We start from the raw sequence: 27,149 nt of genomic DNA, 5'->3' as shown, positions 1-27,149 counted from the left end.
CTCCAGCGTTTCTCTGTCACATTCCACCCATCTTAAATTTTGTCCAAGCCCTACGCCTCGCATACATCCCAACACAACCGGCGGGACTCGTAATGTTGAACATACCCATTTTTGCCCGTAAAAGACGGTTACCTCTACACACATTCCTAAATGCACCCAACACCTTTTTTACCCTTTCACCCATCCTATTGCTCACTTCACTTCTTGATACAGCCATACTCTCTCCTAGGTGTCGACAGCATTCCGCGTTCAGACTCGTTCCAAATAACCTGTCTTTTACTGCTAAACCTAATAGCATTTTCTTCACGTTTACTCTTGACCACAAAAAACGTAACTCGCATACCAGCTCCAGCAGTTTATCTCACGAACTGCTAGCCACAAAGCGTAGCTATCTGTTCTAACACTACAACTAATAGCGAGGCGGTTTCATAGTTTGTAGTATATGTGCACAGTGGCTTTTGGCTCACCCTGTACTTCTCAGATCAGGCTGTGATTACATCTCAGCTTTTAGTACATACCCACCTCTGGTCTGGGAAATCGATGTTGCTCATTTTCATTATATTAGAGAAATTAAGGAAACTTTTTTTTTTTTAACTTGGTCAACTGAACCGCCCAGTAACCATAGTATGTTCTGTGTAATTGCAGATCAGTGTAAAATAGGATTCGTGTCATCAGTTAGTGTTCAACGCGTAGGGTATAATGTAACAGGTAGGAGAGGATGTTTATATAGTGTGTTCCTCAGTGTTGGGTATAGCTTCATCTTTTGGTGAAACAATTTCTCATCTTTTACCCAACTTCGATCCACAGATGAGATCTTGGAAAGGGCTACTCTAAAATCGGCTTGCCAGAAGCCATGAAACTACACCCCAACTGCTGCACCAAATACACCTGTTGTCCATATGCCAATCTTAAATGTAGTATCGACTCTCACGGTAACATTGTCTTTTAATTGTATACATTGCAGTTTTCGTAACTGCTGTAATATATATATATATATATATATATATATATATATATAAATATAATATTATTTTACTTTGTCGCTGTCTCCCGCGTTATCGAGGTACCGCAAGGAAACAGACGAAAGAATGACCCGATCCACCCACATACACATGTAAATACATACACGTCCACACACGCAAATATACATACCTATACATCTCAACGTATACATATATATATACACACAGACAAACATATATATACATGTACATAATTCATACTGTCTGCCTTTATTCATTCCCGTCACCACCCCGCCACACATGAAATAACAACCCCCTCCCCCCCTCATGTGCGCGACGTAGCGCTAGAAAGACAACAATGGCCACATTCGTTCACACTCAGTCTCTAGCTGTCATGTATAATGCACTGAAACCACAGCTCCCTTTTCACATACAGACTCCTCAGAACTTTCCATGGTTTACCCCAGACGCTTCACACGCCCTGGTTCAATCCACTGACAGCACGTCGACCCCGGTATACCACATCTTTCCAATTCACTATTTCTTGCACGCCTTTCACCCTCCTACATGTTCAGGCCCCAATCACTCAAAATCTTTTTCACTCCATCTTTCCATCTCCAATTTGGTCTCCCACTTCTCGTTCCCTCCACCTCTTGTCAATCTTTCCTCTCATTCTCTCCATGTGACCAAACCATTTCAAAACACCCTCTTCTGCTCTATCAACCACACTTTTATTACCAGACCTCTCTGTAACCCTATTATTACTTACTCGATCAAATCACCTTACCACATATTGTCCTCAAACATCTCACTTCCAGCACATCCACTCTCCTTCGCACAACTCTATCCATAGCCCACGCCTCGCAACCATATAACATTGTTGGGACCACTATTCCTTTCAACATACCCACTTTTGTTTTCCAAGATAACGTTCTTGACTTCCACACATTCAACGCTCCCAGAACTTTCGCCCCCTCCCCCACCCTATGATTCACTTCCGCTGCCAAATCCAGTAACAGATATATAAAACCACTTCCTCCAGTTTTTCTCAATTCAAACTTACCTCCCAATTGACTTGACCCTCAACCCTACCGTACCTAATAACCTTGCTCTTATTCACATTTGCTCTCAGCTTTCTTCTTTCACACACACTTTACCAAACTCAGTCACCAGCTTATGAAGTTTCTCACACGAATCAGCCACTAGCGCTGTATCATCAGCGAACAACTGACTCACTTCCCATGCTCTCTCATCCACAACAGACTGCATACTTGCCCCTCTTTTCAAAACTCTTGCATTCACCTCCCTAACAACCCCATCCATAAACAAATTAAGCGTGTATGTAATAATCTTCTAAATGGGAAATAAATTGGCATTTCCTGCCATCTCCAAAACTATTCTTAAAACTATGCTAAACAATTTTTCATACGTATTTTATTATAAGGCTATAACAAGGTTTAGCAGGGACTCGTGCTGCGTACAACCTTATCATTCGTCTCGAGGTGATGACTACACACTCGTGACCAGGTTATGAAAACCCATGCTGTCGTTCACTTCCTAAGCATCCATACTTTCATTCCCGTTCCTTGAGCTCAAGCCTTACCTTATTCCTGCTTTGACATGAAGACATATCCTTGAGCGTTCAACTAAATGTTGTACATAGATGTCAAGTAATTTTTGTACATGGTTAGGCTGGTAATCCACTCGTGGAAATTATTCCACTGCGTTTGGGTTCACATATAGGAGTAAAAAAAAAACACATGTATATATATGAAACGTTTATTACGTTGATTTAGGAAAGCAATTTTGACAAAGGGGCGAGAATTTTTTTCGTTAAATTTTGACCTAAACTACCACCAAAACATTACGTTCTTAATACATTTCACATTTGGCAGTCGATTTCAAGCGCTGATGACTGGTGACTTGCTAGAATGCTTTTATATTTACCAATATTATGGGGAGGCGGTTGATTACCATGTATGCAGATGGTATAATTAAATGAGAAAAATCTAATACGATTCTTTAAACTGAATACCTACTAGGCAAACCAGAAGCTCGCCTAGGCCTGGGAAGAGCGCCTTGGTGCTCTACCTATTACAAATCAATTGTGAATATAAGTACAAACCCAGAGAAAACAAAGCTCCTCAGTTGACTGGTTTTCAAATAAAGCAGCTGAGAACTCTCGGCGTCAGGAGAGGTGGGATGACTTAAGGTTGGTAGTGACAAACGCTGATGTTAAAGACGTTAGATGGGTGTTTGAGAATCTCCCCTGCTACTAAGAGTAGTGGTGGTGGTGGTGGTACTGCCCGCTTCTTGGCCAAACTGATGACATTGATGGTAAATAAATGTTGAAATCAAAAAATCCCGCCCTGATGGTGAGATGGTTACTATAAATCAAATTGCTTCCCATTCCCGCATGTTAGCTCACCTGAACGCCGATCATTCTCAATAGCGACGTGAGAAAATTTTTAAGTAATCAAATACTTCCATCATTACTCCATGCTTACATCCAACAAAGTCAATATCTACCGCATTTATTATTGATCTTGTAGACACCAACTGGCCACGACATAACAGAAAATCAGCTCAATTTTGAAGGGGTCACATCTAATAAACCAATAAGTAATACAGTATTAATCTTAAACGTACAGTGAACTCATGGGTTGTAACATGACAAGAGAATTCCCGGCACCTACATATCAATTGTATGTAAATTGGAATTAAATTTAGATACTTGACACCAATGAAGTTCCATGCAAATTAAGGTATTAAAGTTCTCTTGCTACAACCGCACGATTCACTGGTTAATACAGTAACAATCTCTTCATACTTGTTGGTTTCGTCCTCTGACTGTCGGTACGCAACGTTACATACAAAGAGGCGGGACCGAGGGAGCCCGACCCCATGGGAAGTACAAAATGCTAAGTGGTTCATTTAGCAATAAGTAATGCAGTCTGGCTGGCCGCCCACTATGGAGAAACGACCAGCCGACCCAAGCGTTGTTTTCACACTATCAAAATTGTCTCTCCACGCTGGTCCAGAGAGCTCTGTTTAAGTCCCACTGTCCATATTCACTTCACAGTCTCTAAGGTGGTGGGCAAGAGCTGTGACACACTCGCCGGGTAGCCTGTGCACGATTGTTAACCTAACAGCTGGGACTGCTCCTCAATGGTGAGTCACAAATGCACTGGGAAAGAAAATATAAAGCCTACTCGATCCATCAAGTTCGAGGAGGTCTTACAGGCAGCAGAGAGGCCGAGGGGCGACCGTTGTGATGGTGTTGCGGCCGTGAGTATCGAGGTGGTGAGCGTAGCTTCACTGAGGAGCGCCCAGCCGCAGCCTCGACTACTGATAGCCACGCTGGCGGTGTGAAAAGTGAGGTGTGAGGAATGGTCGACCCTTAGGCATCATGACTTGTAGACAGGAGTGTGGAGGGTCGAGTGGAGCATGCTATTAGGGGTTGCGTTCATCAGTTTTGGTCGCCACCTTCGTTAGCATCTTCCCCCTCGCCCTGCGTATCACTCGTCCAAAGCGTCAGGTTGTCTCGCAACAGCTGCATTATGAGCGTAGAATCCTTATACGAGTCTTCATTCAACGTATCCAACTCCGCGATTGCATCGTCGAATGCCTGGTGGAAAAATAAATTTAAAAATGTAAAAAGAAAAAAATCACAGCAAGCAGGATTACCTTAAATATCGACGTAATCTTGGTATTTCAAATACCAAGTAAGGTTATAGCCTATATTTTACTGATAATGTCAACTGCTACACGAAGATCATTCCTTATGACAGGCAATAAACCCCTTACACAATTCAGTATACATTACACAGCCTTGGATTTCCAAGCCATTCTGTAATGCTGACTTTTTTTTTTTTTTTTACCCAAACTGAGCACGAAATCGTGTTAATAACATACGGAGGTTCCAATCTCTTCAGCATGCACATCAAGGGCAAGATATGATGATTTTCCACTTACACTATACTTGAAACATTCGTTCTCAAGGTCTGGATTAGTAAATATATACAAGCACACTCCCTACTTCACATTAGCTTTACGTAACATGAAGTAGGCTATGTAACATGGTTTCAAAAGGTAACCTAACCCATGATGAAAAGATACTCGTAGGTTACAAAAACATGAAATATCAGACAAGAAAAGTTCTAAGAGTAATAATACCGCCGGAGCTCGGGGGCAAAGGAGAGCAACATGTTTTCACTTCCTGGGTTCATCAGCCATGCAGCAGGCCACCTATGTGCGTCAGTGCACTCTCGTGACCATTGTGTATATACACCACCTGCCATAAACGGCGAATTATCTTGAATTCACCTATATATATGGCTTTTTTTTTTTTTTACAATAATCACGCCATGGATATTTTCTTGATTTATATGGGGGCTTCAACTATAATTTTAGAAAAAATACTGGATGCCATCTAAATAGCAAACCAGTAACACTGGGAACACAAGTCACACACACTACTGATGTAATCATTCCACTGATGTGATGTTAGTGTAACACAGGAGAGGATTTTTGTTAAATCTAATGATCTAATATGTGATCTACCCGGCTAGCGAGAGCTGATCCCATGACACGCGGGGTCATGCAGAGGGTCAAGGGTCAAGTTAGCGGGTGGCGTGGTCACGCGAGTCACAGAGCGGCACATAGGTCCACGCCGCGTTACCTGCTTGGCTAAGTGACACGCTCTGTCGGGGGAGTTCAGGATCTCGTAGTAGAATACGGAGAAGTTGAGGGCCAAGCCTAGCCTGATGGGATGGGTAGGCTGCATCTTTGACTTGGCGATGTCGAAGGCCTCTTGGTATGACTTCTGGGAGTCGTCAACCACAACTTAAACAACAAAGAAGGGGGGGGAGATCAAAACAATGAAATTAATACACTCGGGGATTCTCCTCGTGTGGCAACCACGAGGTGCCAGTCACCATTGAAACGTGTTGCTCCCCGTCGCCACCGGTGCCCTGGAAGGGGGGAAAAATTGTAATACCTGTTTAGCTAGCTGGCATGCTTTATCAGGCGAGTTGAGGATCTCGTAGAAGAAAACTGAGAAGTTGAGTGCCAAACCCAGCCTGATGGGGTGGGTGGGTTGCATCTCTGCCTTGGCGATATCGAAAGCTTCCTGGTACGACTTCTGGGAGTCGTCCACAACACCTGGACAAAACAAAACATACATGCACATATAAATATGAATTCAGGAACCTTCCGTTATTAAAACTTAAATGAATAAACCACCCACAGTGCTCATTACCCAACGAGTATAGAAGAGGCAAAGCACGCAAGACAGATCATTCCCCTTCAACTGAACTCGTCTACGCCTGTCCTTGACATTCTCTACCCAAGTCTATACTGATACACCTGCAGTTTCGACTACCTATTTACGACAGTTTTCTACGATTATTAACTAAATTTCAGTAACCTACATTAAAGCCAAAACAATTTACAAGCAATTTACTAAGCCCAACTAATCATACCACCTGGGTTGTTCATCTGCCCACTCAAGTCATGTAAGCAACAAATCGCTGTTATTAAGTCGCCCAAGTACGGCTGGTGCACCTTCAGTACAAACCTAAAACTTGAAGCATTTATATGCTACATTACCAAAAGTTGACGCTTTATCAAATTCCGCCAACAATTACTTGCCTTACATATATTGACGTATACGATAAGGAGAATTGACCGACTGCCAACGACCCCAATTTTGTAATGTTCCCAAAATGTAAAATTCACTAAGTCGGTCTTCCGCGGTTGAGGCCTATTCATCAAGGGCAAAAACGCTAACAATTCCATCTTTTTTCCACGGCCCCTTTTAAGCTTTTATCCCCCATCCCCTCCTCCCATTTCACACACACACACAATGTCTAATTTCTGTGCTATAAAGTTCTGTACACAGTTAATTACGGTTTTGTCAAGCCCGACTACTACATAGTTCTATATCTTCGACTTCTTCATATGGCAACCTTGGGGTGTTTTCACCGGTGCACCGCAGAATCTTCTATACTTGAGTTCCATTAAAACACCTCTCGCTAGAGTTACTTACATCCAGAAGTTCAACTCATAATTGGCCAGGCCATATTTGGTCGCTCAATGCCCCGACGCGGCGCAAGACTTGCAGGAGAAGGGCGGCGTGACCTCGCCACCTGAGGTATGTGGTACCCGCCAGAACCTGCTGCTGCTGTAACTAGGTCACACAGCCACTCTGACGAACATAACTACATTAGACTAACAACTCACACACGAACTAATACTTCAAAAAAAGGATGAAACACACACACACACACACACACACAGTCCCTTTTCGTACCCACAGAACTTATCTGTCGGCGGGAAAATTAAGAGACCGATGCATCGTCATTGCTACTTTTAATATTTTTGAGCTCATAGATGGGCACAGCTGGTAATGAAACAACCATGCACAGGTTCAAAGACTAAACCAAACCAAGTTTCGGCATGTTTAGCTCATCCGAGTTATGCTGTAAGTAATCTCAAAACTTTTGGCTAAAGTCAGCACATATGCCACAGAGGCAACTCCCAGCGGTGGTGCGCGCGCGCGCGTGTGTGTACGCAGTAACACAACAGCATGACTGTGAGGTGTATGTGACCGATAGACGCATCCTCTCCCTGAGCCCCGCACACCCACCCACCTAACACTGAACATTCATTCAACCCTATATATTCCGTTCGTTCATATGCCTTCAACAACACATTCACTATAATTACGATTATACCCGTCCTTTTATCGCCTTCCCAAGCTGCTTCCACCACGGCAAAACTATTTCAAATGTTCCTCCAGAGACAGCTTTCTGGTCTGGAGAAAATTTCAACAAGCGACACTACAGCATGTCTGCGGTGATGACTCAGTATGAGGCGGGGTGAATGAGTCATCCCCCACAGAGCAGCTGCTACCGTCTCTCTCTCTCTCTCTCTCTCTCTCTCTCTCTCTCTCTCTCTCTCTCTCTCTCTGGCTGCGATTCCACTTTCAGATACCACCTTCACAAAGCAAACTACGAGTTTATGATTGGTACATGTCCACTACGAGGGGAACCCAAATAATCATGCGGACTTATGTGATCACCACATGGTGGTGAACTGTGCCACCATCACGCACCCATGCAGATGTACTACAATATAACAACTCATTATATCCATAAGTCACTGTGCACGTTACCCACAAAGGGCGAAACCAGCTGAACAAACTTGTTTACATATGGCACTATGCGGGTTTTTTTTTTCCCAACTCGTTCTCATTATATGCGTAAACTAATGACATTTACAGAATACTTTTCTACGACCCGTAACTAAGATCAACTCGTTTAAAGGCCAGTGTGCTGGGATAATGTGGAGACGTTAACTAGTAATGTTCTATAACAATGAAAGCTACATTATTCCATCTCTCACTTGGTCTCATCTGACCACGGGGGGGGGGGGGGGGGGGGGGGGTGTTACGTCACTGAACATCTGATAAACTAATCATCCAAATTGATTTATGTTAAAGAGCCATCAACACTTGGCACTGACAGTAGCAGTTCAACTTATTCCTATTCACGTTCATACAAACATACATTCAAGAATATTACGATAAAATACATAAAGCTATGTGCATACCAAAAGAATTACCCGCTACACTTACTAACGTGGTTAAATTCAAGGCTGCTGGCACGGGATAGAACTTGGCATTGATCAGAGCAAGTTGGCAATGACAGCCCAAAATTCCCCTCTCTAAACTCTCAATACCAGCCAACCACCTCGGACCCGTTTACTATGTAGAAACTAAAGCTCAGAGTCAGTCGTGGGTTAAGGATGATTCATTTCTTGAGCCGGACGCGTTACGACCCGTGAGTATTGCGGCCTGACCTTTGACCTGACCCATGTTAAAACCGCCGTTAACTTATGGGAAACCATTGCCAATTTAAAACAATGCCTGCTAACTCGCAGAGACCCAGGAACGGCGTCTAGGAATAGACTGACAAATGTTAGGACTTCCTCAGTGTACAAGGCACACACACACACGCGCACTCGTACTCAATCATATCCATCTGTTCTGCCCGAAATGTTATCTTTTTTATGTTCAATCTACATGTCACCCAGTCATCCAGACTGTTCATGTTTTAATTCGACAAATTTGCCTTACACTCCAACTGCTCCATGCGCCAAACATCTGCAGGAGACTCATATTTAAAGGAGCTAATCAAAATACTATCAGTACAAAGAGGCCAGGATACATCATTCCCATAGCTTCAACGACATCTTGGCAAGGTTACCATTGCCTTAAACCATGCGAATTTTGCATTAAAAAAAAAAATCAGTGGGATCAGAGTCCTTGCAAGCCAGGCACCACCCCAAAGTGGAAGATCACCGTGGCTGGGTACACCGAGTGTGGGCTGACGCTTCCCCCAACCTCCTCCCTCTCTCGTTGCCACCAACCGTGCCAAATGTAGAAGGGCGCGGGGCCAGCCAGCCAGCCAGCTAGGTAGGTAGCTGGCCGGCCAAGCGGCGGAAAACTCGTCTTGCTGCCGCCTCCACGTCACTCCCGGCCGGCACTACCTCCAAACGCCATCTTACCTGACCCCTCTCACCCTCCACACACACAGTCGCGAATATCTAAAAATACATTCATTTAACCCCTTTTCAGCGATAACTTAAAACAGCGACCAAAATAATGCTAACGAGAGCTGGAGAGTCTGCACGAAATACTGGACCCCCCCCCCCCATTTTTTTCTACTTCATTCCCGGTTTTATATGGAGCTAGTCGAGTATATGTAGAACCAATGAAAATCACTCCTACACCAATTATTATGTCCAGTGTACTTAAGTGACAGTTGGACTTTGCACTTTCAAAATATCTCTCTACTATCTTTTCAGCACCCTAAGGTGATTTACCAGACCACTTCCATCACACACACACACACATACAAGGCCTTTAATACCCTCACCTGAAGTAACCATTGTCAATCCATCATACCGTTGCATCTGTTACGTCAAGCCAACATTTTCAGTAAACGCAGGGCCTAATAACATTAAAAGCCCATATTCCACCATGATAATGACCACAAACATGGGCAAAAAAAAAAAAAAAAGTAAATTGAAAAAACACATGCATCACATTCACCTTGATCTATAAAGGGAACACATACAAAATTCAAATGCCTATGTGCACTGGCCAAGTCCCGACTATATACCAGAGAACCATGACACACACGCTCTGGGGAAGTCGTTGATGCACCAAGCCTGGTCTGGACCTTTAACATCCACGCACCCATCTTCACCAGATACACACTGAACCCGAGCACCCATCTCTCCTCTAACTCTCCAGCAAAAAAAAAAAATATATATATATTTGCAGTAAGTATCCTAGTATACACACTGTTCGAGACACCTACACTCCTGTAACACTTAAACATGGTACATCCCGGCACTTTTACCCACACATTACCAGGTAATGCACACGTGGGGGCCCACATCAAGAGCTATGCAGGATGAAACACATCCAACAATTTAACTTGAAAGCTATATCCTCTCACTGCCAGTGAACCTGGCATATACAACACCAAGAACTGCTTCCCTCTGCCGCACTAAATCACAAGTGGATACCTTGTGCAGTCTTTGAGGAGGAGGAGGTTTGTCTTGACGCCCACACTCAAGCCCTCGACTCCAAAGTCCGGACCTCTCCTCTCAGGTGGTGGTGGAGGAAGTGTTAAGCAGCCGTCTACATACATCTTCAGATACCCACGTTTAAAAGATCTTTACAAACCTAAAATCTCCCGAGTTGATACTGATATCTACCCTCCAGGATGGCACAAGGAGGTGCGACCAGTCTGGGTGCAACAGTCTGTGAAGGGAGGGAGAGAGAGAGGGGGGGGGGGGGAGGGGGGTGGATTGGGGGGAGGGAGGGTGCGGTAAAGTGGCAGACCTGTGGCTGAGTCACGACTCTCGAGGCCACGCCCTGCAACTGTACCGCCAACTGTGACCAACTGGCTTCGGTGTCAACGTATTCTTTCTCGCCCATACCCGGGGGAGGGGTGGGGGAGCGTCAAGGCATAGCAGAAACCTGAACCTGGCTGGGAATGTGAGTGGTGGGTTACTCCGCGTCACACACACACACTGGCAAGCCCACACATAAGTAACCCAACCGACCGTGTCTGTCAACCTAAGTGGGTGGCTGCGGCAAGTGTTAAACTTCTGCTTAACAAAAGCATTACTGTGTCCCTGCTGGTGGAGAGCTGTCTGTTTTAAGAGCCGAGTGTTAACTTTCAATCACCACCAAGCCCACATGCCAGCCAGTAGGGTTTATGTAATATATCTAAACTTCCTTATCCAAACTGACTCTTACTTCAGATGTCGCAGACTTTATTCTTCACATCCCACGCGCACATAAATACAGAGAGAACGAGAAAACATATGGCCCATAACTAGGCTACCTACCGAGGAATGCATCCGCTTAATACTACATCCTAGAATGGGTATGACAATAACCCCCCGAAAAAAGAGAGAGAGTCTGTAAAGATTGAATTTTATGACATACGAAAAAATTCAAAGGCTCTCCTTTCATGGCTGAAAGTTGTTACTAAACCACAGCGAAACGAGGAACAACGTTTTGATGTGGTGTACACGTCTAAACACCTACACCGATGTCAATGTGTTGTGTGTGTTGGGGGGGGGGGGGGGGGGGGATATGCAATGACCACATCACAAACTACCTGGGTCTGCTTTTGGTGCCAACGCACACCACCAGAGTAACAACGGTAATATATCAGCATCAAGACCGCGAGTTCATTTGTGATATTTCAGCCCCCCCCCCCCCCCCCAACCTTTTACCAGACGGATAACGTCGTGTTAGAATATTACTCCAAAAGGCACACCCAGGCTGTGGCGTGTGCCGGGGGGGTTATCAAGAAGCTACGTGTGAGGTACCCACACCTACAAACAACTCTGGTCTACCTACACCCACCCACCCCCCAAAAAAATGATCCAAAGGTAAGCAACAAAGCAGTGTAGGAACTCTGACATACCGAAGGGGGGGAAAATGTAATTGAAGTGACCGGGGAGCGTAACCTGTGCACTGTGGGTGTGTTAAAACTACAGAGGGGCAAAAAGCCTCGCGGTAAAAAGTGTACATTATACACAGGTGATATAACCAATACTTACCCGCTCGAACGTCGCCAGTGGCCACCTCAGCCAGGTACCTGTAGTAGTCGCCCTTCATCTTCAGGTAAAATACCTTAGATTCTGGGTTTGAAGCTTTGGGGATAAGGAACTTGTCTAGGAGACCCTGTGGGGAAGAAAAGAAACTAACCTTAGAACCAACAATAACACAACACCCTGATGATTATTTTTTTTTTCATTCAAATTTATACTTTTAAGGCATTAATTTTTATATTGTCTCCATATCTGCTATCTTAAAATCTACATGATGCAGGTACCGAGCCTAACGGTTTGCGCGCTCATGTGCCCAATACAGTGGACCCACTGAACCCACCTCTACCCTAAACTGCCGTCCGTAAATAAGGTACACACCTCCCATCCTGTACTATATACCTGTATCTATACCTAAAGCATCCGTTGCACCCTCATCCTACCCCTTTAAACTCTCTCGCTCGACCTGTATTCTCATAAAGACGCAATAGTTTACAAGTGACATCAATGGTTTGTCCAAGCCATTCCATGCGGGCAGACAGCCTCCCAAAGCTGCTAAGAGTGAGATCTTTCTTTGCCTCTGTGTAAAACGTCTACATCGAAACCATATTTCGCTAACCTTGTGGGTGTGAAAAGGGCCTCGCGGGCCAATCTCGTCAATCATTCATCCAGGGACGGTACCCTGTCCCCTGCCCCTTATTATGGTTTCTAATTCTTTCAATTTAACATACGAGATGTGGAGACAGTTCGCCGACCCGTGAATAAAAATATGAATAAAAATATTAGTATTATCAACCGTCATTCACTTGATTTTAAGTAAAACCGAATCATCAGCATCAGCGAACTGAAAGCAAAATCCTAATGCCCTTTCGAACGTGCCAAGGTTTCATAGACTCTAGTCAAGCCTTGTGGGAAGCACAGAGAGATGGCAGAAGAAAGACGCGAGGCTCGAGATGGCTTAGTACCCTATTTATAAACTCTCACAGGATACGGGAGAGAGAGACGAGAGTCGTGCGGCTGGTATGGGAGGCTGGTATGGGAGGCTCTGAGGCATGCGAGGAACCTAGCATACCAGAGCCGCCGCAAGGCCGTCTCTCACAAAAGCCCGCGTTCCTGATGCCTTACAACACCCACAACCCCCACCACGTGAAAACTTTACCCAAATATCGTGGAAAAAGTCGACGACCTCTCCACAAACAACCCCCCCCCCCCTCCAAATTAGAGAAAGAGTCAACTTCGTAATTTCATATACCTGCTAAACGCGCCGAAACTTGCCCGAATATACTGTACCGACTACGATGGATTGTTATACTTCCCTTGTCCGTTCAAAGGTATAACCTTACCAGCATTGTCTGTGTCCCTCATATATATATATATATATATATATATATATATATATATATATATATATATTTTTTTTTTTCTTTTATTTACTATACTTTGTCACTGTCTCCCGCGTCGGGGAGGTAGCGCAAGGAAAGAGACGAAAGAATGGCCCAACCCACCCACATACACATGTATATACATACATGTCCACATAAGCACATACATACCTATACATCTCAACGTATACATATATATATATATATATATATATATATATATATATATATATATATATATATATATATACAAACAGACATATACATATATACACACGTACATTATTCATTCCCGTCGCCACCCCGCCACACATGAAATGACAACCCCCTCCCCCTGCATGTGAGCGAGGTAGCGCAAAGCAAAAACAAAGGCCACATTCCTTCACACAGTCTCTAGCTGTCAGGTATAATGTACCTAAACCACAGCTCCCTTTCCACATCCAGGCCCCACACAACTTTCCATGGTTTACCCCAGACGCTTCACATGCCCTGGTTCAATCCATTGACAGCACGTCGACCCCAGTATACCACACTGTTCCAATTCACTCTATTCCTTGCACGCCTTTCACCCTCCTGCATGTTCAGGCCCTAATCACTCAGAATCTTTTTCACTCCATCTTTCCACCTCCAATTTGGTCTCCCACTTCTCCTCGTTCCCTCCACCTCTGACACACACATCCTCTTGGTCAATCTTTCCTCACTCATTCTCTCCATGTGACCAAACCATTTCAAAACACCCTCTTCTGCTCTCTCAACCACACTCTTATTACCACACATCTCTCTTACCCTTTCATTACTTACTCTATCAAAACACCTCACACCACATATTGTCCTCAAACATCTCATTTCCAGCACATCGACCCTCCTGCGCACAACTCTATCCATAGCTCACGCCTCAACCATACAACATTGTTGGAACCACTATTCCTTCAAACATATCCATATTTGCTTTCCAAGATAACGTTCTAGATTTCCACACATTTTTCAACGCTCCCAGAACTTTCGCCCCCTCCCCTACCCTATGATTCACTTCCGCTTCCATGGTTCCATCCGCTGCCAGATCCACTCCCAGATATCTAAAACACTTCCTCCAGTTTTTCTCCATTCAAACTTACCTCCCAATTGGCTTGTCCCTCAACCCTACTGTACCTAATAACCTTACTCTTATTCACATTCACTCTCGGCTTTCTTCTTTCCCACACTTTACCAAACTCACTCGCCAGCTTCTGCAGTTTCTCACCCGAATCAGCCACTAGCGCTGTATCATCAGCGAACAACTGACTCACTTCCCAAGCTCTCTCATCCACAACGGACGGCATACTTGCCCCTCTTTCCAAAACTCTTGCATTCACCTCCCTAACAACCCCATCCATAAACAAATTAAACTACCATAAAGACATCACGCACCCCTGCCGCAAACCGACATTCACTGAGAACCATTAACTTTCCTCTCTTCCTACTCGTACACATGCCTTATATATATATATTGGAAAGGATCTCAATCTTGAGCGTGATCAAAATATTCCTACGAGGCCACGGGGAAAATGAAACAAGTTCCCAAGTGCACTTTCGTGTAATAATCACATCATCAGGGGAGACACGAGAAATACAACAGTCTTGATATACATCGAAAGAGACGAAGCTTGGTCGCCATTTGGTAAACATGCTATTGTCCAAGACAGACAACGAGCGTTCATAAACTTATTTTACAAATTTTAACAATAAAGTTATCTAATTAGTACAGACTATCACTAATATTAAGATTATAATTCTTTGTGTATTTGACTGGAGTAATGCCACCGTAGTTATTAACTAACTCTTACCACGAGAAATATAATTGAATCTTCTATTATTAAATACACAAGGAATTATAATCTTAATATTAGTGATGGTCTATACCAATTAGATAACTTCACTGTTGATTAAATTTGTATATATTATATATATATATATATATATATATATATATATATATATATATATATATATATATATATATATATATAATATATATATATATATATATATATATATACATATATATATATATACATATATATATATATATATATATATATATATATATATATATATATATATACATTATATATATATATATATATATATATATATATATATATATATCAAAGACGGGGAGAAATTAAAGCAAGTACAAAGACGCGCGATAAAAATGATCCCATCCTTTAGAAATCTGGCACACGAAGAGAGGCCAAAACGATTGGATCTCTTCTCCCTTAAAAAAAAAAAAAAAAAAAAAAGACCGCGGCGACTTAATCCAAATGTTCAAAATTCTGAACATGTTCAATAAAGTAAATCACGAGTGTCTTCGAAATACAAGAAAATACGACGGTTACCAGGACAAATGGAATAAACTCAAGAGCAAAAAGATGTAGTAGGGACGTGGGAAAATTCTTTTCCTGTGTGTGTGTTGAGCACTGGAACAAGTTCCCGCCAGATGTAGTGAATACTAAGACTATAAATACCTTCAATAGTCATTTAAAAAAAATATCTTATAAATTCAAATATACTCAGAAAAAACGCCAGAAATAAACTGTATAAACGACAGAGTTAACTGGGACACTAGAAGGCTTATGTGCGGAAGTGGGGAGTCGATAATAGCTTAAGAAAATACAGAGCGGAATTACATTTACTGAAATTTTTTTATTCCAGAAACCCCAGTCTATGCTTCCCGTGTAAACATATGCAACTATTCACCGTCATGTCACCGATCTATCTAATAACTTAATAGGTTGTGATGATACATTTTCTCCTTTTACAAGGGATAAAATTCAAAACTCCTAGCTTTATCCTGTGGCTTTCTTGATTCTGGTACCATCTTTGCTGATAAAGATGCTCTGAGCTTCTTTATCAGGTTCTATAACCCAGTGCGAGTGTGTGGGTGTGTGTTTCTCAAGATGTGCGAGCAAGTCTCCCTCTTCCCTTCCAATAACATGCCACTCTAATGTGGCTAGGTGGGTTCGCCGACCACCGCGAGGCGCTCTGCCGTCGAGTGTGGCTGCCGCGATTCCCTTACGTCGTGAAATGACAATTCTGTTCCGGACTACGGAAGAGCAGCTTTGTGGATTTTTTCCTAACACCTCCTGTCAACTCGACAGAAGACAATGAACGATCCCGATCCTTTTTACGAGTCGATGAATACGTTCATGATCCACCGAGATGTCGGTGACATGGCATTCGCCGATCCTACGGTGTCTTCCTGAGAATGCTTTTCTTTATCTGCCAGACCCAATTACTTTCTCTTTTCCGGGCACCAGACCAGCCAGCACTCGTGATTTTTAATGCCAGGCGCCTCGAATATAGCTGTTAATCTTCGTGTTCCCAACATCAAGACTGCGACGCCTGGGTTTCATAGCTCAAACATTTAACCTTACCCTCAAAAGGGGCCGATCAAACGCCACAAAAACCTTTACAACAAAGTGCGAACAAGCCTAAGGACAAAATGCGCATGATACAACAGCACACCCACCAAAACACAACTACGCACTAACCCAAAACAAAGGCGCACACGTGCTCAAAGTGAACGGCAGGTAAGCCGCCTTACACAAACTGTGCACGAGGCTGACAACACAACCTGCAAACGGGGCCGATTACAACAAGCCCTCAAGTCCAACGACAAAAACCCGACAGCAATAACTGCACACAACGTAAAAGACAGATAAGCCCGACAACACGAATTGTGAAGCCTCCAAACAAACGGCAAGCAATATATATATATAGTTGTTTAATTTGTTTATGGATGGGGTTGTTAGGGAGGTGAATGCAAGAATTTTGGAAAGAGGGGCAACTATGCAGTCTGTTGGGGATGAGAGAGCTTGGGAAGTGAGTCAGTTGTTCGCTGATGATACAGCGCTGGTGGCTGATTCATGTGAGAAACTGCAGAAGCTGGTGACTGAGTTTGGTAAAGTGTGTGAAAAGAAAGTTAAGAGTAAATGTGAATAAGAGCAAGGTTATTAGGTACAGTAGGGTTGAGGGTCAAGTCAATTGGGAGGTAAGTTTGAATGGAGAAAAACTGGAGGAAGTAAAGTGTTTTAGATATCTGGGAGTGGATCTGGCAGCGGATGGAACCATGGAAGCGGAAGTGAATCATAGGGTGGGGTAGGGGGCGAAAATCCTGGGAGCCTTGAAGAATGTGTGGAAGTCGAGAACATTATATCGGAAAGCAAAAATGGGTATGTTTGAAGGAATAGTGGTTCCAACAATGTTGTATGGTTGCGAGGCGTGGGCTATGGATAGAGTTGTGCGCAGGAGGATGGATGTGCTGGAAATGAGATGTTTGAGGACAATGTGTGGTGTGAGGTGGTTTGATCGAGTAAGTAACGTAAGGGTAAGAGAGATGTGTGGAAATAAAAAGAGCGTGGTTGAGAGAGCAGAAGAGGGTGTTTTGAAATGGTGTGGGCACATGGAGAGAATGAGTGAGGAAAGATTGACCAAGAGGATATATGTGTCGGAGGTGGAGGGAACGAGGAGAAGTGGGAGACCAAATTGGAGGTGGAAAGATGGAGTGAAAAAGATTTTGTGTGATCGGGGCCTGAACATGCAGGAGGGTGAAAGGAGGGCAAGGAATAAAGTGAATTGGATGGATGTGGTATACCGGGTTTGACGTGCTGTCAGTGGATTGAATCAGGGCATGTGAAGCGTCTGGGGCAAACCATGGAAAGCTGTGTAGGTATGTAAATTTGCGTGTGTGGACGTATGTATATACATGTGTATGGGGGTGGGTTGGGCCATTTCTTTCGTCTGTTTCCTTGCGCTACCTCGCAAACGCGGGAGACAGCGACAACTAAAAAAAAAAAAAAAAAAAAAAAAAAAAAAAAAAAAATTATATATATATATATATATATATATATATATATATATATATATATATATATATATATATATATAACCTGAAAACACTTTTAACTCCTTTTTTTATGATCACGAAAAATAGGCACACGTTTATCACTCTCTTGCATCTAGATGTAAATCCACTAAATACGACTATCATCCCCCCCCCCCCGCAAGACGAGACTATCTGCTCCCAAAAGCCCAAGCATTTATAAATGATAGTTTTAGGAAGCTTTCGATTTCATTTAATCTGTAGCCAATGTCAGACGCTGCCTTAGATAATAAACATTCCTTCACCTCCCTAAATCATCTCGAACTGTTCGATAAGCTCTTTTCTCTCTCTGAACACAAGCAAGGCACATTTATGGTCCTGATGTCATCCACCCCGTGTACCGAAAGAGCGTGCTTCTGAAATGACACCTGTGCTTGCTCGTCTGTTTCGTTTCTCTTTAAAAATCAGAATTTACTCCCCGCAGGGCATACGCTGGTACATCTATATCCTAAAGATGAGTGACAGTTCCAATCTCTCAAACTTGTTGCTTTTAGTCATCTTGTAATATCCAAACTCCCGTTTCCTCGGACATCTTGAATCTCACTCGCCTTCTCTGTGATCACCAGTATGGCTCCCGTAAGGCGAAAGCCACTGGTGACATTCTCCCCTTATCTTACCTCACACCTAGTCGTCATACCCGGGAAGATTTGGAGAAAATCCTATGAAATTGCCCATGACATATGGCCAACGACTTCGACAGGGTGTGGCATTGGGTTCTTATCTCTAAGCTCCCCGCTTCTGGCTTCCCACCTCACTCTGCTCCCTCATACCTCGCTTCCTCTCTGTCCTATCCTCCGTGGTGGTGGTTGGGTCAGCCTCTCTCCTTTTCTCCATCAACAGCGGTGTCCCTTAAGGTTTTGTCTTGTACCCTACACTTTGTCTCCTTATCTACGATTTACTTTCTTTTACAAATAAAATGCATTAATTGGCTGACGACTCAGCACAACATTCCCGCACACCCTTCAGTTTCCCCTCCCTCCTTTGCGAAACGGATCGGTATGGGTCAGCTTCAGATTATCTGGAGTGATGCCAGAATCAAGGCTTTTTCTTTCCAGGATATACTTAATGCACACACTTGCTGAGTGAGGGTGACTTCCAATTCCTCAAGAAGACAAAAACCCATGAGTCCGCCAGGCCCTCTCGATATCATGTGTTAAGAGGGTTGTATCTGCTGTGTACACAAGCCTCACACCCTTGATAAAAATTTCACTCCTAGCAGCTTACATCCCACACTTATCCCATATACTTCTACGACCTTCCACAAAGCACCTCCATTAACCCTATTATATGCCTTCTCCAGATCCATACATGCCACACATCCTAATCAACCAATCAAGAAAAGTCACCCCTTAATAATAAATTCAATTGCAATACCATCCACTTCAGTCGCCTTCACGGATTTCGTCTTTCGCAAGGCTTTCGCCACCTCTCTCTCCACCAAACCATTCTCCCTGACTCTTTTCGCACATCCCGACCAAAACAACCTACATCTGCCACCATATCATCAAACATTCAGTAAACCTTCAAAATACCCACTTTATCACTACATCATTACCTGTAATCACTTCCCCCTTGCATCAGAGTTCCAATTTGTTCTTTGTCTTACGCACGTTATTTACCTCCTTCCAAAACTTTTTTTTTTTCCAATTCTCCCTAAAGTTTAATGATACTCACACCCCAACTCTTATCTGCCCTTTATTTAGCTCTTACACCTTCCTCTCGACCTCCTGCCGCTTTCTTTTATACTCTGCCCAGTCACTTGCACCCCTCACTTCCAAGTACCGTTCAAACGCCTCTCTTTCTCGCTTTCACTAGCAACATTACTTCATCCCACCACTTACTACTCTTTCCAATCTACCCACCTCCCACCTTTCTCGTACTAGATGCATCTCTTGCACATGCCATTACTGCTTCCCCTCATTTCATTTGCTCTCACCTTCAGCCACTCTACACTCAATCTCTCATAGTATTTCCTCACGGAAGTCTCCTTTTCCAAGCTCACTTACTCTCACCAATCTCTTCTAACAGATTATCTTTTCTTTTTTTGAAAACTTCTATAAATCTTCATCTTCGCCTCAAGATAGTGATCAGACATCCCACCAACTTGCTCCTCTCACATCTACATCAAGAAGTTTCTCTTACACACATATCAATTATTATAATTATATATATATATATATATATATATATATATATATATATATATATATATATATATATATATATATATATATATATATTATATATATATTATATTACACTTTGTCTCCCGCGTTTGCGAGGTAGAGCAAGGAAACAGACGAAAGAATGGCTCAACCCACCCACCCCACATACACATGTACATACATAAACACCCACACGCACATATACATATCTATGCATTTCAACACATACATATGTATATATACATAGACATACATATATACACACGTACATATTCATATATGCTGCCTTCATCCATTCCCACCGCCACACATGAAATGGCACCCCCCCCCCCAAATCTTTTGCATTCCATCCTACCACCTCCAATTTGGTTTCCCACTTCTCGTTCCCTCCACCTCTGACACATATATCCCCTCTCAATCTCTCTTCACTCATTCTCCCCATGTGAACAAACCATTTCAATACACCCTCTTCTGCTCTCTCAACCACACTTTATTACCACCCTTCTCTCTTGCCCTTTCATTACTTTCTCGATCAAACCACCTCACACCACATATTGTCCTTAACCATCTCATTTCCAACACATCCACCCTCCTCCGCACAACTCTATCTATAGCCCATGCCTCAACCATATATATTGTTGGAACCACTATTCCTTCAAACATACCCATTTTTGCTTTCTGAGATAATGTTCTCATTCCACATATGTTTCAACGAACCCAGAACTTTCGCCCCCTCCCCCAGCGTGCGACTCACTTCCGCTTCCATGGTTCCATCCGATGCCAAATCCACTCCCAGATATCTAAAACACTTCACTTTCTCCAGTTTTTCTCCATTCAAACTTACCTCCCAAATGACTTGTCCCTCAACCCTACTATACCTAATAACCTTACTCTTATTCACATTTACCCTCAGCTTTCTTCTTTCACACTTTACCAAACTCAGTCACCGGCTTCTGCAGTTTCTCACCCGAATCAGCTACTAGCGCATATATATATATATATATATATATATATATATATATATATATATATATATATATATATATATATATATATATATATATATATATATATATATATATATATATATATATATATATATATATATATATATATATATATATATATATATATATATATATATATATATATATATATATATATATATATATATATATATATATATATATATATATATATATATATATATATATATATATATATATATATATATATATATATATATATATATATATATATATATATATATATATATATATATATATATATATATATATATATATATATATATATATATATATATATATATATATATATATATATATATATATATATATATATATATATATATATATATATATATATATATATATATATATATATATATATATATATATATATATATATATATATTATTATATATATATATATATATATATATATATATATATATATATATATATATATATATATATATATATATATATATATATATATATATATATATATATATATATATATATATATATATATATATATATATATTTTTGCTTTGTCGCTGTCTCCCGCGTTTGCGAGGTAGCGCAAGGAAACAGACGAAAGAAATGGCCCAACCCACCCCCATACACATGTATATACATACGTCCACACACGCAAATATACATACCTACACAGCTTTCCATGGTTTACCCCAGACGCTTCACATGCCCTGATTCAATCCAATGACAGCACGTCAACCCCGGTATACCACATCGATCCAATTCACTCTATTCCTTGCCCTCCTTTCACCCTCCTGCATGTTCAGGCCCCGATCACACAAAATCTTTTTCACTCCATCTTTCCACCTCCAATTTGGTCTCCCACTTCTCCTCGTTCCCTCCACCTCCGACACATATATCCTCTTGGTCAATCTTTCCTCACTCATTCCCTCAATGTGCCCAAACCATTTCAAAACACCCTCTTCTGCTCTCTCAACCACGCTCTTTTTATTTCCACACATCTCTCTTACCCTTACGTTACTTACTCGATCAAACCACCTCACACCACACATTGTCCTCAAACATCTCATTTCCAGCACATCCATCCTCCTGCGCACAACTCTATCCATAGCCCACGCCTCGCAACCATACAACATTGTTGGAACCACTATTCCTTCAAACATACCCATTTTTGCTTTCCGAGATAATGTTCTCGACTTCCACACATTCTTCAAGGCTCCCAGGATTTTCGCCCCCTCCCCCACCCTATGATCCACTTCCGCTTCCATGGTTCCATCCGCTGCCAGATCCACTCCCAGATATCTAAAACACTTTACTTACTCCAGTTTTGCTCCATTCAAACTTACCTCCCAATTGACCTGATCCTCAACCCTACTGTACCTAATAACCTTGCTCTTATTTACATTTACTCTTAACTTTCTTCTTTCACACACTTTACCAAACTCAGTCACCAGCTTCTGCAGTTTCTCACATGAATCAGCCACCAGCGCTGTATCATCAGCGAACAACAACTGACTCACTTCCCAAGCTCTCTCATCCCCAACAGACTTCATACTTGCCCCTCTTTCCAAAACTCTTGCATTCACCTCCCTAACAACCCCATCCATAAACAAATTAAACAACCATGGAGACATCACACACCCCTGCCGCAAACCTACATTCACTGAGAACCAATCACTCTCCTCTTCCTACACGTACACATGCCTTACATATATATATATATATATATATATATATATATATATATATATATATATATATATATATATATATATATATATATATATATTTCTCACATACATTCTTCAAAGCAAACACCTGATCCACACATCCTCTACCACTTCTGAAACCACACTGCTCTTCCCCAATCTGATGCTCTGTACATGCCTTCACCCTCTCAATCAATACCCTCCCATATAATTTACCAGGAATACTCAACAAACTTATACCTCTGTAATTTGAGCACTCACTCTTATCCCCTTTGCCTTTGTACAATGGCACTATGCACGCATTCCGACAATCCTCAGGCACCTCACCATGAGTCATACATACATTAAATAAGTCAATAATACAGTCACCCCCTTCTTTAATAAATTCCACTGCAATACCATCCAAACCTGCTGCCTTGCTGGCTTTCATCTTCCGCAAAGCTTTTACTACCTCTTCTCTGTTTACCAAATCATTTTCCCTAACCCTCTCACTTTGCACACCACCTCAACCAAAACACCCTATATCTGCCACTCTATCATCAAACACATTCAACAAACCTTCAAAATACTCACTCCATCTCCTTCTCACATCACCACTACTTGTTATCACCTCCCCATTTGCGCCCTTCACTGAAGTTCCCATTTGCTCCCTTGTCTTACGCACTTTATTTACCTCCTTCCAGAACATCTTTTTATTCTCCCTAAAATTTAATGATACTCTCTCACCCCAACTCTCATTTGCCCTTTTTTTCACCTCTTGCACCTTTCTCTTGACCTCTTGTCTCTTTCTTTTATACATCTCCCACTCAATTGCATTTTTTCCCTGCAAAAATCGTCCAAATGCCTCTCTCTTCTCTTTCACTATTACTCTTACTTCTTCATCCCATCACTCACTACCCTTTCTAATCAACCCACCTCCCACTCTTCTCATGCCACAAGCATCTTTTGCGCAATCCATCACTGATTCCCTAAATACATCCCATTCCTCCCCCACTCCCCTTATGTATGTGAGAAATGCTTAGAAAAGCAAATGGATTTGTATGTAGCATTTATGGATGCTCTGTGGAAGGTATTAAGAATATATGGTGTGGGAGGAAAGTTGTTAGAAGCAGTGAAAAGTTTTTATCGAGGATGTAAGGCATGTGTACGTGTAGGAAGAGAGTAAAGAGATTGGTTCTCAGTGAATGTAGGTTTGCGGCAGGGGTGTGTGATGTCTCCATGGTTGTTTAATTTGTTTATGGGTGGGGTTGTTAGGGAGGTAAATGCAAGAGTTTTGGAAAGAGGGGCAAGTATGAAGTCTGTTGGGGATGAGAGAGCTTGGGAAGTGAGTCAGTTGTTGTTCGCTGATGATACAGCGCTGGTGGCTGATTCATGTGAGAAACTGCAGAAGCTGGTGACTGAGTTTGGTAAAGTGTGTGGAAGAAGAAAGTTAAGAGTAAATGTGAATAAGAGCAAGGTTATTAGGTACAGTAGGGTTGAGGGTCAAGTCAATTGGGAGGTGAGTTTGAATGGAGAAAAACTGGAGGAAGTGAAGTGTTTTAGATATCTGGGAGTGGATCTGGCAGCGGATGGAACCATGGAAGTGGAAGTGGATCATAGGGTGGGGGAGGGGGCAAAAATTCTGGGGGCCTTGAAGAATGTGTGGAAGTCGAGAACATTATCTCGGAAAGCAAAAATGGGTATGTTTGAAGGAATAGTGGTTCCAACAATGTTGTATGGTTGCGAGGCGTGGGCTATGGATAGAGTTGTGCGCAGGAGGTTGGATGTGCTGGAAATGAGATGTTTGAGGACAATGTGTGGTGTGAGGTGGTTTGATCGAGTGAGTAACGTAAGGGTAAGAGAGATGTGTGGAAATAAAAAGAGCGTGGTTGAGAGAGCAGAACAGGGTGTTTTGAAGTGGTTTGGGCACATGGAGAGGATGAGTGAGGAAAGATTGACCAAGAGGATATATGTGTCGGAGGTGGAGGGAACAAGGAGAAGAGGGAGACCAAATTGGAGGTGGAAAGATGGAGTGAAAAAGATTTTGTGTGATCGGGGCCTGAACATGCAGGAGGGTGAAAGGAGGGCAAGGAATAGAGTGAATTGGAGCGATGTGGTATACCGGGGTTGACGTGCTGTCAGTGGATTGAATCAAGGCATGTGAAGCGTCTGGGGTAAGCTATGGAAAGCTGTGTAGGTATGTATATTTGCGTGTGTGGACGTATGTATATACATGTGTATGGGGGGGGGGGGGTTGGGCCATTTCTTTCGTCTGTTTCCTTGCGCTACCTCGCAAACGCGGGAGACAGCGACAAAGTATAATAAAAAATAAAAATAATAATATATACATATATATATATATATAGATATAGATATTCTTACTTCGTTGGCCGGGTTACATATATCTGTGAGCCAGACTTAGCCTGGGCTAAAGGATTTTAGTCTGCCCACCCATCTTATGGGTTGAGAAAAAAGCAAACATCTCAAGAGGATCAATGACCAAAGATCGATATTCATACCACTACATCAAATTGTGAAAGAGGGAAAACTTGCATTTAGTGACCTTCAACCGAAAGCCTATACTCAGATCAGGGTTTCTCAAACTAACCAAAACCATGGCCAACTAATGGTAAATCTAAGGTATTACGAGTGTCAATTACTTAAACTTTCATAACTGCCATAACTCCAAAGATGGCCTTGAATAAACAAAATTCTATTATAAAATACCAGAGTCGTCTTACCCAAAAGGAAGTGTTGTTTAACACTTCACAAATCCAAAATATGCATCTACAGTAGCTTTTCCTTTCTTTAATGGTGAACCAACACATTTTTAATAGATACCCATACAAAAAAAATTTAATACAGCCATAATCATTGCCAACGTTATCTACAGTGTGTTTTAATCAATATCCATACACCAAATTCTCCGATTACATTTGCAAAACTGAAGACTATTAGTAAATATCCATACACCAAATTCTCTGATTAAATTTGCAAAACTGAAGACTATTAGTAATTCTTAGTTCAAGGCTTACCAACATAACATCTACCTCATCCTACATTTTATTCCAGAAAGAGAAAATATTGGAATCAAATCTTGCCAAAATACCACAAGCAGTAACTTTCGACATTTGCAGTAACTTTCCATCATCAAATGCACAATTCCATGTGATGCATGCACGATCAGAATTAGGATTGTACTTACCAAAACATCCTGGCAAATTTCCCTAAGTTCTGTTTCGACCTGTGGATGATAAAACAAAAATGATTAAAATCAGACACTCAGAACAGTTTTTATGAACACTTTCAGAAAAATATCCTTAAGCATTTTTGGAAAACTGTTGTGTCCATGGACATGCTACTAAGATCATAGTGGTAGAAACACACGAGATATGGAGCTGCAGGATCCCTGTTCAACCACACTAAAACACTCAATTTGTCAACAGGGGTTACACTAAATACTAACCTTCTCTCTGTATTCCTTTGCCATCTGTTGTTTTCGTTCTGAACCCTCTGTCTTCTGTTCTATGGAGGAAATAACTCTCCAGGAACTTCTCCGAGCTCCTACAACATTCTTGTATGCTACTGACAAAAGATTTCGCTCCTCATTTGAGAGCTCCACCCCTAGAAGGAAAAAGATAAAATGCATTATAACACACATCTAAAATATGCAGCCAACAAAGAAAGAAATATATCTATCACTAAACTTGAAACATCCTAGATGAAAAGTTTTTATATGTTCTATGCTGTCAAGTATTTTGGCATATTAACTATCTGTATTTGGCATTGGCACTAACAAAACTCCATATGAAAGTATCCCACATTACTGAAGTGGAGAAACTTACATTGTGGAATTAACAGATACTTCTA

General features: G+C 41.9%; 1 protein-coding gene across 2 annotated transcripts in view; it reads right to left on the bottom strand.

Annotated features, from left to right (window-relative positions):
* Positions 1 to 2,727: 2,727 nt before the first annotated feature.
* Positions 2,728 to 27,149, bottom strand: part of 14-3-3zeta (tyrosine 3-monooxygenase/tryptophan 5-monooxygenase activation protein zeta) — a 78,621-nt gene continuing 54,199 nt past the window's right edge. The window contains exons 3-7 of one of the 2 annotated variants that reach the window (XM_071673268.1): positions 26,746 to 26,903; positions 26,485 to 26,523; positions 12,117 to 12,240; positions 5,962 to 6,125; positions 2,728 to 4,590 (exon numbers count right to left, since the gene is read on the bottom strand). In XM_071673268.1, coding sequence (XP_071529369.1) covers positions 4,432 to 4,590; positions 5,962 to 6,125; positions 12,117 to 12,240; positions 26,485 to 26,523; positions 26,746 to 26,903 — 644 coding nt within the window. In that variant the 3' untranslated portion in view covers positions 2,728 to 4,431. Of the gene's footprint in view, positions 4,591 to 5,643; positions 5,808 to 5,961; positions 6,126 to 12,116; positions 12,241 to 26,484; positions 26,524 to 26,745; positions 26,904 to 27,149 lie in introns of both variants that reach the window. The other variant, XM_071673269.1, reaches the window with a different exon arrangement.

This window comes from Panulirus ornatus, chromosome 18, assembly GCF_036320965.1.
Source record: "Panulirus ornatus isolate Po-2019 chromosome 18, ASM3632096v1, whole genome shotgun sequence".
NCBI lineage: Eukaryota > Metazoa > Arthropoda > Malacostraca > Decapoda > Palinuridae > Panulirus > Panulirus ornatus.
The sequence above is the reverse complement of the archived record's forward strand: the minus strand, read 5'-3'. Positions and strand labels throughout refer to the sequence as shown.